Source organism: Mycetomoellerius zeteki, unplaced genomic scaffold (genome assembly GCF_001594055.1).
Source record: "Mycetomoellerius zeteki isolate Tzet28-1 unplaced genomic scaffold, Tzet1.0 scaffold707, whole genome shotgun sequence".
In the NCBI taxonomy this organism is placed as follows: domain Eukaryota; kingdom Metazoa; phylum Arthropoda; class Insecta; order Hymenoptera; family Formicidae; genus Mycetomoellerius; species Mycetomoellerius zeteki.
The window spans coordinates 255,122-270,710 of record NW_017257728.1 but is presented as its reverse complement, the minus strand read 5'-3'; the positions used below and the strand labels follow the sequence as shown (position 1 = coordinate 270,710).

At 30.2% G+C, this 15,589-nt stretch overlaps 1 protein-coding gene across 1 annotated transcript in view; it reads left to right on the top strand.

The window, feature by feature from the left end:
• Nucleotides 1–4,263: 4,263 nt before the first annotated feature.
• The window catches only part of LOC108729209 (otoferlin), a 29,063-nt gene continuing 17,737 nt past the window's right edge, over nucleotides 4,264–15,589 (top strand). The window contains exons 1-10 of the mRNA XM_018458210.1: nucleotides 4,264–4,435; nucleotides 5,051–5,195; nucleotides 7,215–7,368; nucleotides 7,556–7,724; nucleotides 9,674–9,848; nucleotides 10,311–10,504; nucleotides 11,193–11,507; nucleotides 12,744–13,076; nucleotides 13,966–14,082; nucleotides 15,464–15,589. The exon at nucleotides 15,464–15,589 is cut by the window's right edge and continues 30 nt beyond it. Coding sequence (XP_018313712.1) covers nucleotides 4,265–4,435; nucleotides 5,051–5,195; nucleotides 7,215–7,368; nucleotides 7,556–7,724; nucleotides 9,674–9,848; nucleotides 10,311–10,504; nucleotides 11,193–11,507; nucleotides 12,744–13,076; nucleotides 13,966–14,082; nucleotides 15,464–15,589 — 1,899 coding nt within the window. The 5' untranslated portion in view covers nucleotide 4,264. The remainder of the gene's footprint in view (nucleotides 4,436–5,050; nucleotides 5,196–7,214; nucleotides 7,369–7,555; nucleotides 7,725–9,673; nucleotides 9,849–10,310; nucleotides 10,505–11,192; nucleotides 11,508–12,743; nucleotides 13,077–13,965; nucleotides 14,083–15,463) is intronic.

The window sequence follows — 15,589 nt, the reverse complement described above, 5'->3', positions numbered from 1 at the left end:
AATAATATGTACTAAATGCAGAAGCATTAATGCTTCTACTTCTTTGCAGTCTGAGTGGTTCTAAAAAATTAATATTAATTTGTGAAAAATATGTTTAAGATATAAAACATCGCATTTTTGTTCCATGTCTACAAACTGTTTGCTGTATGAACATAGAGAAAATAGGAAAAGAAGAAAAGAAAAAGAGAGAAAAGAGGAGAAACGGAGAAGGATACAGAAGAGGAGAACTATAAGGGAGACGCGAGAAGGAGAAGGAGGAGAAAGAGGAGAGACGGATCATGTAGGGGGTGGCGCACAAAGACTGCGCAAAACACACAAACAGGCATATTACAATAATGGCCGTGCGTGTTGTACAAATACGATATCGGCTTGAGGGGTCCGCTGCACTGGCACGTGACCCTCTCAAAGGGCTCGCATAACGAACACCCCCGACGGCGAGGCACCCCCGTCGGGTCGCTCGTGTTCCGCGACCAGTTAGCGGGGTTAACTTACAACCCCGCGGCTAACACGCTTGTCTCGACCCCTGAGAGTTAGCTTTTTTTCCTCGTTTTATTATGCTTTTTTTCCTTTTTTTCCCCCGTCGCGTCATTGCGACGATTACTCGGTAATTTCGTCCGTTTTCCGCGTTTTTGAGGGACAAAAATTTACGGCCCGCATTGCGTCATGTAATTTGGACCTTCATTAGAAGCAAGTTGGCAGATTTAAGTTGATAATGACGTTATAACATGATAATGAATTCGCCGAGCAAAATCTCAAATAATTGACCCTAGGTGACTACTTTTTATTATTAACTTCCTGTTCAGAATTATGATAGAAAATTGGAAACGAGACGGGAAGAAAAAACTTATTAGCGAGTCAATTAAAGATTATTTTGACAATTAAGCTGTTTTCGAAATTTGAATAAATTACTTTTGTATTCTTACAATTATTACGAATATAATTAATTAATAAATTAAATTTCTTTCCTAAGAGAGTAAACTATTTAAACGTTCTATAAGTTTTCTTGTTTTAATCATTTGCATTACGTAATTCGATTGTCTTCAACTTTCTGTTATATTAAATAAATTTAGAAGAAGTTACTTATATTTTTGATTGTCATCTTTATAATACTTAATTATATAGTTAATTTTGGTGATTCCTTTGTAAGCGCAGGACAATTAATTTCGCGACGATACACTCGCATGGGAAAATTGCATCCGTCGACCGTAGGCGAATATTCATTCTCATTAATAACTGTCCGCATCCTCGGCCTTTATCGTTCGTGTTTTATCGAGGGCTTTTTTCACACTAGATTTCCATAATAATAAAGAGAAACGCGCCACGATATCGATGACGTCAATACGTTTCGCATAGTTGACAATTCGTAAGGGAGGAACGGCGATTCGAATGAACCAGTAAGGGCGTGTAATAGAGGGTGTATATTCGAAAACTATTATGGGCATGTCTCACATACTTCGCCACGTGCTGTTGCAAGTTGTAAATCACTTGTGTGTGTGTGTGTATGTGTGTGTTTCCCGTAAATTCAGCCACAGACAGGAGATAAGGCGACAAATGGATAAAAAAACTATTTCTTAAAACTTCAATACATATCTCAAATAGTTTTGTAAATTAATTATTTCCTAAACTAATGGGTCAATTCTAAGCAGACTCGTGACGTGTTCTCATAAAACTTGTATATATAAGAACTTATGACTAATATTCTAATTTTATACGTATGTATCGTAAGACGTACGATTATACATTCGTAAATATCTACAATTTCTTATCTAAATTTTATGGCTAGTAAGAAGCTGTCTGTAAAAATATTGTGTAAAGATATAAGCACTTAAAAATTCTTACAAGTCTTACAGGAATATGTTACGAGCCTTACGATTCTGCTTAGAATTTAGGCATAAGTTATGTATAAGAATAAAAAACTTCTTGTCCTGAAGCTTTAAATTTGACAAAATCTATAAACAATATAAATATTTTATCCCGTCCATTTTATGAAAATTCTTAATTATTTCAAATTAAAAATCTTGCATATTTAAAATAAAATAGTTTCCCGATAAATTAATATAATATTATGTAGAGGAAGTTATCGACGTACCACTTTGTTTTTGAACAATATTTCTTAAACAAAAGCTAAAAATAAAATTTAGAAACATAAATACAAACTGGAAAGTGTCTTCTATCTAGTTTTAAGAGAAAAAGGAATAGAATTTTTCGAGAAGAATTATTTAAATACATTAGTTTTATAATGATGGTTTTCCAATAAAGCGCTTAGTTCTTTTTATGAAAGAAATGTTTTATATAGGTACATATTTAAGGTTGCGGTATGTCTAGTTTAATTATGCGTCAATATTTTAGATTACGACTGTATTTCGATTGCTGTCAGGACAGTGGATAAGTACTTTGTCAGGTGAGGCCTGTATTTACACGACTGACACAAAATTGACGTGTGAAGTACGCACTTGTGTCTGACAGGGTGGCCTTCGACAGAAACGACATGAAGTCGGGGTGAAATCTATTATCTGAATATGCGCAGTTTCTGTTTATAGAAAAATCGTTATAAGATAAATTATAATTTAATCTCAATTCGAAAAAGTACTCTTTAATAAATTAAACTCACGTCTATTATAAGAAATTCATGTTTTATAAAAATAGCTTTAATTTGCTTTATTTTTTTAAAGTGAAGGCAGCGAAAATGATAAAATAAAATGATATATATTTTGATTATTTGTCATATACAGAGATTGAAAATAAGAATGAAACGAACTTTAGCAATTGTAAAAAAGATTATAAGAAATAAATATAAGTTAGCCAGCGACTTTTCCAAAATTCAAGAACTGCAATCCGATTACATTAGGCGCTGTAGGAATATCTACTCCACGGCGCCAGCGTAAGTTTCAGATTAAAAGCGGAATTATGATATTGCAGATATTGTAGCGGAATTATATTGCACACATTCGTACTTTCTTTTCCAAACTTTAAAACATTTAATAATAATAAATATTATTAAAAACCATTATTTTTTGTAAAATAAAAGTTTTTAATAAGATTAAATTGTATATTTAGTAATTTATAATATTTATAGTGTTTATTTATAGTATTAAAACTATTATGTACATATTTTATATATATACATATATGTTATGTATATAACGACATTTATATATGTATATATAAATGTCGTTCTTTCTCCCTACTGTTTGCTTTGGAGCGAAGCGACAAACGATGAAACTTTTAGTTGAGTTGAAAGAATCAACAGTAGGTAAGAATGAAAGCTAGACTTTATATCGATTATAGTTAAAAGTGTATCTTCTGCAGTTAACTCTTGCACAAATTATACCATTTGATGATATGTGAACAAAAGTCTAAACTCTAAATCTGCTGATAAATTCTTTTGTTTACAAATATATGTATAAGCAAAATATAATTCTGTATATTTAATTGCAAACGAATAATTATAAATCATACAACATAAAAGAATCCAAAGTTATTTTAAAGATATAAAAAACAATTACTGTTTTTTTAGTAGATATGTAAAATATACAATGGTTTCCCATACCTGTAAAAATAGTTTACATTAAGGGGATCCTAAAGCCGTCTGTATTACCGACTAAATCGTAATTTTTGTATAACAAATACTTTTTTCTTTTTTACAGATTCTCTCTCTCGAAAATCCTTTTCCAGGATTAAAGTATATACATTAATACGTGTTTGTGAGGTGGAATTTATGCCGAAAACGACAAAAAATTTCAAAATTGAAACTTAAGAAAAATTTTTTGTCGTTGTCGGCATAAACACTCTACTTCACAAACACGTATTAATGTGTATATTTTAATTCTGGAAAAGGATTTTTGAGAGAGAGAGAGAGAGAGAGAGAATCTGTGAAAGAGAAAAATTTGTTACATAAAAATTACTATTTAGTCGGTATATACAGACGGCTTTAGGATCCCCTCAAGTGACAAAGAATTAAGTATTAAATACGAAACAGATACTACATAATATTTTGAAAAAGGATGTATTATTTTTTTAACAAAACGGTAAAACATTTTATTGTGAATTGTAAAAAGGAATAAAGAAAGTTTTATTGATGAGAGAGTTTTATCGAACGTATTGCAAATATTTTCGTGTTTTTTGCATATCGCCGCCTTGTATAGTGCCGTAAATTCAAAGCCGTCGCACTTGGAGTGTCCAAAAACAAACAAACAGCGAGTTAAACAAATGCAAATCGCACCTGGCGTGTGGCCAATATCAGCAATCGATTTTGCGGCCCACGATGCCTTTCAAGAAATTCAGGCCGAAGTTCTCTATCTACCAAGTTTGCATTACTATACTCGAAGCAAGACATTTGCCACAAAATGCGAATCCGCTGGTTGTCGTCAAAGTTGGAAATCGCAAGAAAAAGACAGTGTTACGTGAGAGGACTGACAATCCTATTTATAACGAGGTGAAGTTATCCAATCTGTCAAAATTAATTTATATGAATTAATTTATATAAACATTCGACTTGAAATTATAAGTTAGAATGGACTGACTGGAAAGACATCTGCACAATCTTTGATTGTGATACTAAAATATTCAAATCTTTGTTAACCTAGTTTTTAAAATTTAAAACTTAAAACTGAAAGTTTGAAGACTTTAGATTCGTTTGGAGAATTCTTAAGTTCCCTAAATCTTATATACACGTATAGGACATTCCATATATAGGAAATTATATATGTTTTTAAACTTAAAATAGTTTCGAAGTTTTTTTTTAGACTCTATCAAATTTTATAAATTAAAAATTAAATTTGTTTATTTATTTTAAAACATTTGCAACTTGTGGTTGAAATGAAATCATAAATTATTAAAATTTTAGGAACTTGTCAAGTTATTCAGTATTTTTGCAGATGTAAATCTTTTAAATTCAAGGACTTTAGAGTTCAATCAAGATTGAAGATTCTGTATTTTAAGCTTTCCTGAAAATTTTCTGACATTTAACTTTCGAAATACTATGTGCGTGAACAAAGATATTTTATTCATGTAGAGTTACATACTTACCTTTTGCGTTTTAAATACACAGTACTTTGTATTCGACTTCACGTGCAGTTTGGACAATCTGCTAAACACGAGAATCACGATAGCGGTCTATCTGCGCAACTTTGTTCGGCGACTAAAGTTTCACGGAAACACTTCCTTCGAAGTTGCCACAGTATGGGAACAACCAGGTTACTAAAAAGAAAAAATGAAAAGAGAGATAAAGAAAATGCGAATATACTTTATAGCTTTGTTACTGATACAGTGAATTAAAAGGAAGAGATAAATTCTTTCTAAGTGGTAAACAGCTTAAGGAGATTGGAGGGTCATATTGCTTGAAAATCGTACTTGCTTTAACAATTTTTTATGAAAAACTGAATAAATATATAACAGCAAAGTTTTGAGCTATATTTATACAAAAAATAAAAAATAGAAAAATATATTGTTTTAATAAATATTTATATAAATATACGATATATGTATACATATAACTACACTGTCAAAAATATCATAAAGTTTAATGTACTTTTAAGTTACACAAGCTAAATTTAATTTTATAACATTACATTACAATAAATTTAATGCATTCGTAACTGAAAATTATATTTGTGTACATGTACATAAAATTTAATATACTTTTCATAAAACTGTATAAAATTTAATGTACTTTCCATAAAATTTTAAATTGGATTTGCAAGAAATTTAATGCATACAGTCGTTACATGTATAACTACTACTGTAACTTAGTTTCCAGTTAAACCATTTATTACTTTTTATGAAAAACTTTTCATAAAGAAGTTAACTTCATAACCATAAACTTTCTTTACATGTTACTTGAATTTATAACAAAATTTCTGACAGTGTAAAGTATAATCCGTTTCTTTTTCGAGATCCGTGGTTTTGTAATGCAATCTCCGTTCGCGATAATCCGATTATGGCGAATTTTAGCTAGAAATCTTCAGAATACTTGTCATCCAGTGAATCATGGACAATGCCGTTAAAATATTTCATTTTATGAAACTAATTTTTTAATGTAAAAAAAAAAACTAAACTAAAATTGAGTTTTTTTTTAATAATAGCTGTCATTAACAATAAGAATCTTATTTTTAGACCGTACCATGTGAGAAACAATTAATAATAGAAATTCAACAGCCTATACCGGTCGCGATGCTAGATCTTTAATGCTTTAAATAATTCAATATGAATTAAATATATACTATATATGTACATATTGCAGTTGTGCACATATTGTAGTTCTTCAAACTGCGCGTCGAATTGGTTTTACGGACTTATAAACGCAATTAAGCTACTCTAATAATATCACGAATTAAATTAAATTGACAAGCAATTCTTAAATAATTTTGATGCACAATCAGGCATCATATTAGCAAGATGTTAATGTGCTGAAAAACTTTTTGGAGTAAATAAATTTATTGCGAAAAATATTACCTCGGCCGGGAGTCGAACCTGGATCTCTTGTATTCCGTACGAGCGTCCTAAGCCATTAGACTACCGAGGTCTTAGTAATATTCTTCGCAATAATCGGTCATTCTATTAATTATTATTTTATCAATTTTATAATGAATCATCAGATAGCGACAAGTCTTCCAAAGATTTTTAGTTAAAATCGGACCATTAAGAGCCATCGTTGCGAAACAATTAAAAAGAAACGAAATATACTTCCGTTATACATATATGCATATAGTACATTTATATTTGTTAATAAAAAATATTTTTGTTCTATTTTTTATATGTATATTGCAAAAAATGTTACTCAAATCTTTATTTTATACATTTATTCCGTTCGTCACAAAAATTGTCAAAAATAAATATGATTTTTGAACGATTTGATTCTCCAATTTCCTTAAAAGAATTAGAAGGTCAGAGTGTAGAAAATTTTTAACAATTTTTTACGATAAACTGAATAAAACAAAAGTTTTGTGAGCGATATTTGTACAATATAAAGAGTGTCTCAAAGAAATACTTTTTATTGACAAATACTTATATAATATATATCATATATATACATATCGTGCAATCTGATCCTTCACAATTACTTTAATTATCTCCGAAAAGTATAAGCATTCTGTTTACAAATAAAAATGAAGAAATATCTCAGACATCGGAGAAACCCTTCAGAAATTAAAAAGAAATACGTTCGATTTATCAAGAAGCACTTTCAAGTTGTACGTTGTTGCTTCTGTGTGTAGATCGTCAATACTATCATAAGTGGGCCGTGTTGACAGATCCAAAGGATCTGACGGCGGGTCCGAAGGGTTACGTAAAGTGCAATATCATGGTGAACGTCAAGGATGAGAAAGTCAAGGTGCATCCAGAAATATTAGATGAAGACGATATCGAAGGGTAATCCCTCCTAAAAGATAAATTCCCATCATTAACATATTGATGATGTTTTGCTAATTAGTGCCTTTTGTTCTGCAATAGTTTTGTACTGCACATCAATTAAGTTATTATTATTATTATTTGTAATTTACACCGAGTGGCTTATCAGAATTTCCATTGTTTGTTTGAATTTCGTGCTTGAACGTAGAAATCTACTACTTCCTATCGGTGGTGAGAGACTGCCGTTCAGGCAACGTGCTCGATACGTTTTCGTTGTTTATCGCGCCGACGGTTTGCCCGACATGAGCAGCTTGTGCAGAAAAACCGATTTCGAGAACATTAATCCCTACGTGCAAATATCATTCGCTGGAATGAAGGTACGAAAGAGTTCATCGTTAAGACTCTTATTTTCACGCGGAGATAAAATTTCCACACAAAACGTCTTTAGTTCCTATGGGAATAAATATATAATATTAGATGTTTAATGCACAACTTTGCTACTACCGACGAGAAATATTTATTTAGAGAAGACACGACCTTACACGGCCGAATCAAATAATTATAGGTTGTAGTATTTTCAGGGAACAACGAGTGAAGCATGGCAAACCTACTGCCCGAAATTCTACGAGGCTATAATTTTCAAGGAAATGTTCCCCGTTCTCTGCCATCGTGTGAGAATCACTATAAAACACCGTATCGACAGTTGCCGGACTTGCACCGTAGCAGTTCATATCCTGGACACAACAAAGATCTCGAATTCCGGAGAGTATGGTAAGACCATCAAATGATTCTCTCTCGTTGTCAAGAATAAGAAACGTCGTACGTAATTTGCTTCCGAATAAAGTAAATTTGAAATAAATAAATATATTCCATGTACAATGAGAGAAAAGTTTTTGGTATTCGTGCAGACTAATTACATGTTATCATAATTATGATTATACTTTTTTAATGTTAGTAATAATAACTTATGTATAACTTTTATGTATAAGTATGTATAGCTTTATCAATAAATATATAGAGTTGGCATCGAAAATAACAGTTAAATTATAATGGTTATTTGGTTAAATTATAGTAGTTGCAACCTTTTTTTGTAATAATAACTATAATTTATAATCACTTTCGATATATGCCAACCGTATGTATTTGTTCTATCAATATTATGATTAATATTACAACGTATTATTACGTTAATCATAATGTATACATATATACATTATGATTAACGTAATAACTACACACACATATAATTATGATAATTATAAAGTAAGATAATAATAAGTATAAAGCTTTCCATTTTTATAGTTATTACTGTTATAGTTATTACTTAGTAATATGATAATTGTATTTATATTTCTAGAAAGATATGTAATTTAAAAAATTAACATCGAAAATGACAGTTAAATCGTAATAATTGTAACCACTTTTTTCTTTCATTGTATCTTTATCTCCCATTCCAATATCTTTACTCCAAATACGATAAATTATTTACGATATACACTTACATATTTTAAATATTTTTATATTACAATAAAAAGTCTGATAAAAAGATAAATATTTATACAAATAAATTTCCAAGTAAGTTTGATATCAATCCTTATTATTGTCATTTAAACGCACGCTCACTAATATGTACAAAGTTCAAGTAAATGTTAGAAAGTAATAAAGAAAGAGTGCGCCGTGAAAAATTGCGAAAGGTAGCATTTGTCCTGCCAACAGGATTCCTGCCGACTTACGGGCCGTCTTTCATCCACTTTTACGGATTCGGCTCCGTGGAAAAGAACGGCTGCTCGGGCAAATGCTTGACGGCAATGCCTTTGTATCGCGGAAGGGTGCTTCTGTCGCTGAAAACTGAAATGGATGACCCAGAAGCATCTCCTGGAATCGGAGTTGAAACCGTTCCAGCATTTCCCATTATTGAAGTGATTAGATTTGTTGTTATAATTTACTTTTGCAATTATTTATTTATATAATTAAAATTTATATATATATATAATATATTTTCTTTATAAAAAATTAGTTTTTCGCAGCAATAAATTTTATAATCCTACCAAAGTTTCTAACATGAAATTAATTTATTTTGCTATATTCTTAACAAATATAGTAAAACAATGCCTAAAATATCTCTGTGAAATCTAATTTATTCTAATAGATCCCAATAAATTTTTTCTTTTTAATTAAAAAGAAGAAATTTATGCTTTGATTGAATAAAATGTAAAGATTTATACGGAATTTAAAAAATTACAAACACTAAAATAAAATAAAATAATAATTTCTTAGAATGATTTGTAATAAAAGAATTATAAAAATTTATATTTAAAAAATTTAGAAAAGCTTATGGTCGACTGAGGAATATCTTTTGGTCGGAGTACTATACGACGTGTGTTTGATCGATCGTTCTAGATTTGGATCGAAATTAATCAGCTTTGAACTGAGTCTGGGAAACGCGGGAAATCGGCAATTTCCGTCTAGTCAATGCGTCGAAAATAATGACAACCAATCAGGTGCTTTATAAATTTTTATTCTCGCCCATCACATTATCACGTCTGTCCGAAAAACGTTTTAACGCTAAATGTGACTGTAAATGTAAACGAAAATGAGAATTTAGGGAGACACTTTGTTTCAAATACCTAGTATTTTTCTTTCACCTACCGCAACTCCAGGAATGCAGTCACCATCGATTGCAATTTCTACAGGGTGGTTCCCGATAAGAGAGACAAATTTTCGGATCTGGTGGAAGAGACAACTGTTTTAAGGTACAAAATTTATGTTGCGCAACTTACTACTTTTCCTCAATCTGCAACGGCATCTCTACGGATTTGTCGCTGTTGGTTACAGACACTCTGTATTTGTCTCATGTGAATTATACTTTTAACGTCAACGCGAGATAGGAAGCAGAAAGTCACATTTAGCATTGAGACGTGCGATAAAAATATTTTTTCCCCGTTTATTTTTGTCTTCGGCAGAAATCGAGTTGCTGAAAAAGCAATTGAACTTCGAGAGTCAATCAGCCCCGCGAACGACCGGCACTTTAGACGGCAAATATAATTATGTGCCTTTGGGATCCAGAAAGCCCTGTTTATATGTGAGATCTTGGTGGCCAAATTTGGAATGGAGAATGAATAACAACAACAATCTTCGCTATATTTCCAATTTTTTGGTATATTGCAATTATATGCGTAAATTTTTAATTGGAATAGACTTGAAATATCATTTCGAAATCAAATTATAAAAATTACAATGTATTAACGCTATTAAAATTAATTTCACTTTAAAATTAAACTATACTATTAGAATTATAACGTATTAATTTTTTTTAGATTAATTTTGTTGAAGTCAATTTTAAATTAATTTAAAATTAATACACTGTAATAACTCCAATAGTTTATTTTAAAGTAAAATTAATTTTTTAATAAAATAAATATGTAATTTTTTAAATCTGATTTCAAAATAAAATTCCAAGTTTATTCATAAATTCAATTAAAACTTTGAGTATTTTTAATGACATGTAAATAAAATTAATTTTGATAATTGCAATTAAAATAATTACAATTAAATAAATTAATAATTATAATTAAAGAGTCTTTAAATATATATATATATATCTATATGTAATTTTAAAGGTATTAATTTTAAATTTATTTAATTTTGAAAAAAAATGTTTTTAGTTACCATATTGCTAAATCCTTATTATTGTTACTACTTATTGTTAAATATTAGCTAATATCAAAATAATTTTAAATAAATCTTCGAATATCGTAAAGTATCGGAATATATTTAGTATATTTAATGCCAAGTGCAGTTTGTGCGAATTAGAAAAATTATAAATCATTTCAATCTGATTTTAGGAGGCAAGATTAGAGAAACTGGAGATTCTTATGGCTGTAGAGAACCCCATAGCTTTCGAAGCTTACAACGAAACGATTCGCACATTAAAAGCTCATTGCGTGCGATATTTAGACGCGATGGACACTGGCAGGTATGAATCTAAAATAGGAACCACTAAACTCGATCGCCATCGTGCAAGCTTGTGCCGTAAAAACGTTGAAGATGTACTTAGGAGGATTAAGATCAATGGTGAACTTCCTAACAACAATTACATGAGGATTGCGATGATTCATGCGTATCATTATTTAAAAAAATTGAGGAATCTGTGCGATGACGTAAGTTAACAACGTAGCTTCTACCAAGAAAATGTAAAGCTAAAAAAGAAATGACGCAAATCTTGTCTCTTGATCTTTTGTGGACCAGGTTTGAGGTTTCCCCCCTTTTTTTAAATAAATTGCTCGCTCAATTTTTTTGAAGTTTGAGCTATAGAGTAATTTAATACCGTAAATGTCGGTAACACACTTGAGGCAAGTGTAGGTGACTTGGGACAGCTTGTAGTTTTGTTAAATTCAATCATGGGATCTATCCATGAGTTTCTAAAGGAAGTTAAGTTAAGTTCAAGTGTTAAACTTCCTTTAGAGACTCATGGATGGATTCCATGATTGAATTTAACAAAAATACATGCCTTCCCAAATTACCTACACTTGTCCCAAGTTACCCACGTTTACGGTAATGATTTATTCGGGTCTGAGGTCAAAAATAAAAAATTCAGAACAGTAGACTTAATACGGTGGATAGAATTAAAAAAGAAATAATTTGATTAACATACAGCTCGATTTGAGGATGTTTTAGTAACATCAAGTTTCGCTTTATTTGAAGTGATAAATATTGATTCCATACTGACAATCAAATTCTGATTATGAATCCTGAGATACTCAAAATCCTTTTTCATGGAGGTTACTACACAATCGGTAGACAATATTTTTGCGTTAATTATATATTGTATATTTTATTGTAAAATTAATAATTATTAAATGTTTATTAAAAATTTATTATATATTATTTATTCATTTGAAATAATGATGTAAAGAAAATATTTATTGAACATTTATACATAGTGTTTATTTAATACTTATGTCACATTAATAATTTAGTTGTAATAATGATATAAAAAGAAATTTATTTAACATTTATTCAATATTAATTTAAAATTTATATTACATTTGTAATTTATTTGCAATAATAATTTAAAGAAATATATATATATACATATACATTAATTTTATATAAAAGTTTGTATAGTTATCACTTATATAGTTACTATTACGGTATTTTTCTCTGAGTGTACATTATTGTTTAACTATTTACACAAAATTTTATATTTAATAAGATTTATTTTTTACATGCATTTAAAGAAATTTTGATAATAATTGTCTTTAATGACCATTAAAGCGTTATTAAAAAATCATATGCTGATTATGGATAACTAGCAAATCAATATGTTAAAAATTCTAAATATTTTATGATTTCGATCTTACGATGATAGATCGTTTGATATATCGTTCAATCAGCCCCAGCACAGTCTTCCGGATGTTTTCGTCTGGATGATCGCTGGCTCGAAGCGAGTTGCTTATTCGCGTCTGTCAGCTGAGCAGATCGTCTACTCTGAGGAAGCGACCGAAATGGGCGGGAAATGCGGTCGGCGAATCAATCTGTTCCCCAGGAATCCGGACGACGAAAGCGAGCCTGTCGAATACAGCGCCTGCAAAATCGAAGCATTTTTGTGGCTCGGAAACGCGAGGTACACCGCCGCGTGTTGGAGTGCAATTCCACCGGGATACGAGATCGATCACGGCAGAAATGTCGACACGTTCCCGAAGTACATCGAGTACAATCAGTTCTCGGTAAGAGACGGATGAAAAGATAGCGACAGGGCATTACGATGCGCGAAATGCACAAATTGATCGCGTGCGTGACGTTTGATTTCAAGAGAAATCAGATTGACCTGTCTCGACAGATATTAAGGATTTTTGCCCGTATCAGCTAAAAATATCGGCCAAAATGTTAGCAAAAAGAGCCAACATCGAAAAAATTGTTATCATAAATATTACCTTAAAATCAACTAAAAAATACAAAACAAATAATTCGACTTATAATAGATTCACAGCGAAACGACTACACTTTGCTATAATTTTAGGTAAATCATTTTTAAATATGTAAATGAATTCAAATAAACTTCGCACGATTTATTAAAGTTTTATTAAAGTATATAAAAGAATTTGATTTAATTCATAATGCTATGGCCTCATCCAATTTGCAAAAAGTACAAATTACAAAACGCGATTTTACGAATTAAGAGATAAAGAAATTAAATAAGTTTTAAACCAATAAGAGAACTGTCTCCAAATTTTATATAACACTCAGACATAATAAAACAATCTGTAAAATTTTTATACCATTGCTAATGCTCTGAGATATGTGACACATATCAATTCTTAACACCAACTAAATACCAACGTTTCTCACTTAATAAAACAGAATGATGCAAATAAATTATTATAAAAATGAAAAAGTGACAAAAAACAAAATATTAATATGAAAGACATAATTATTGAAAAATAAAGCATTTTATCATCATATTTTTTACACAAAAACATATATGATGTTTTAAAAAATAAAAAAACGATCAATGCTGACCGCTCGGTACTTCCAATTTGAATTGTAAATTGAAACACATGTAAAAATGATATCGTGATACTGCTACCTGAGAAAGATATATCGTGATCGTTACAGACGTTTCAGTTGCGAGCTCACATATTCCAAGGTCGCTTTGATCCCGGAATGAACGCTTCCGGCTTATTGGATTCGTTTATACGAGTCGCTTTTCAAGGATACACAGCTTCCACACGAGTGAGTTATATTTAACATTTTAACGAAACGTGCAAATTTCACTTTCCCGGTTTTTGAATCTTTAAAATATGAAATTTTAAGCGAGATACAACTCGTCCGCCGGGTATCGTGGCATTCTATGTCACCGTGGTGATCATGCCGTATGCATACACGGTCAGGATGCCGTGAAATTTCTGCGGTGTGTATTCCTATGACATTTCATTTGAAACGCGCGAGAGTAACGACCGATGTAATACGAGCGTGATTAATGTTGCAGCGCAACGTTTCGTTCCGTTCGTTCGCTATATGATAGTGACAAATATTAAAATTTACGGTTTATTGCGACTGTATTTGCTACTTAAAAGCGTTGTAATATTGCTGGATTTGAAGCAGATTCGTTCTATATTAACGAGGTAATGCATGACTGACAAGTTTCAAAATAGCATCAGCAACATCATTTATCATCGTCGCTCTGATATGTGATTAATAAGACCTAATTGATGATTAATTAAGTTGCAATAGACCGTTTAAAAACATAGATTCAATATTTATTCTAACAATGTAACACTAATAATTATTAAGAAAGAAACTTTTTTTTAGATTATTTTAAATTATTCACAATTTTTAAGATGCTTATTAGCATCAATATTATCTATTAAATTGCTCAATTTAATATGCGATATTACTACTGATTGCACCGTTTTAAGACTAAAGATTTTGGCATGCGGTTTATAGAACTGTATATGTACATGATTTTACATTGCGAAATATTGAAGAGCTAACATTTGACCAAAAATAAAATTATTTTTCGTAATTGAGCTACTTTTTAAATACAAGTTACTCCACTTTTACTAAATTATGATTACAAGTTGATATATTAAACCTTAAATTTTTCTAATTAAATAAAACTAATCAATTTTCAGTTTTAATTTTAAATTAAAATTCTCAAAAAAGGCCAACTTGTAAAAATCTTTCATCGATTCTAGTTAACAATTCTTTATTACTACACTTTTTTAAAGCTTTTTGTCGTTCATTTTTTATACAATTTATTTTAAAATACAAATAGGTATACTGCTATACAAAACTATATTAAACGTTGCAATTAAATTATTTATACAATTATATTTATGCTGGTCTTTTTGCATTAAGATTTTTATTATTGATATTAAGATTTCTAATTCATATCTCTAAGATACGGTAATGTTATCAAAATATTATACAGTTACAATATTGTATGACATTTGATAAAGAATTATATATAATTAGACCGAAACTATTTTAAATAATAAAGAGAGAGAATATTTTCAAGAAAGATATTTGCATTTCTTTAGTAAAACTTAAAATAATACGCTAAATTTAATTTTATACCTACGTCTTTTGTATACTTTTATAATTTTTCCAGGTGATAAGACAAAGTTTAGATCCATTTTGGGATCAGACATTAATTTTACCTCCAATTATTTTGCATGGCAGTAAGGAATATACTAAATTTCTACCACCCGAAGTCGTCTTGCAGGTTTTTCAGCAG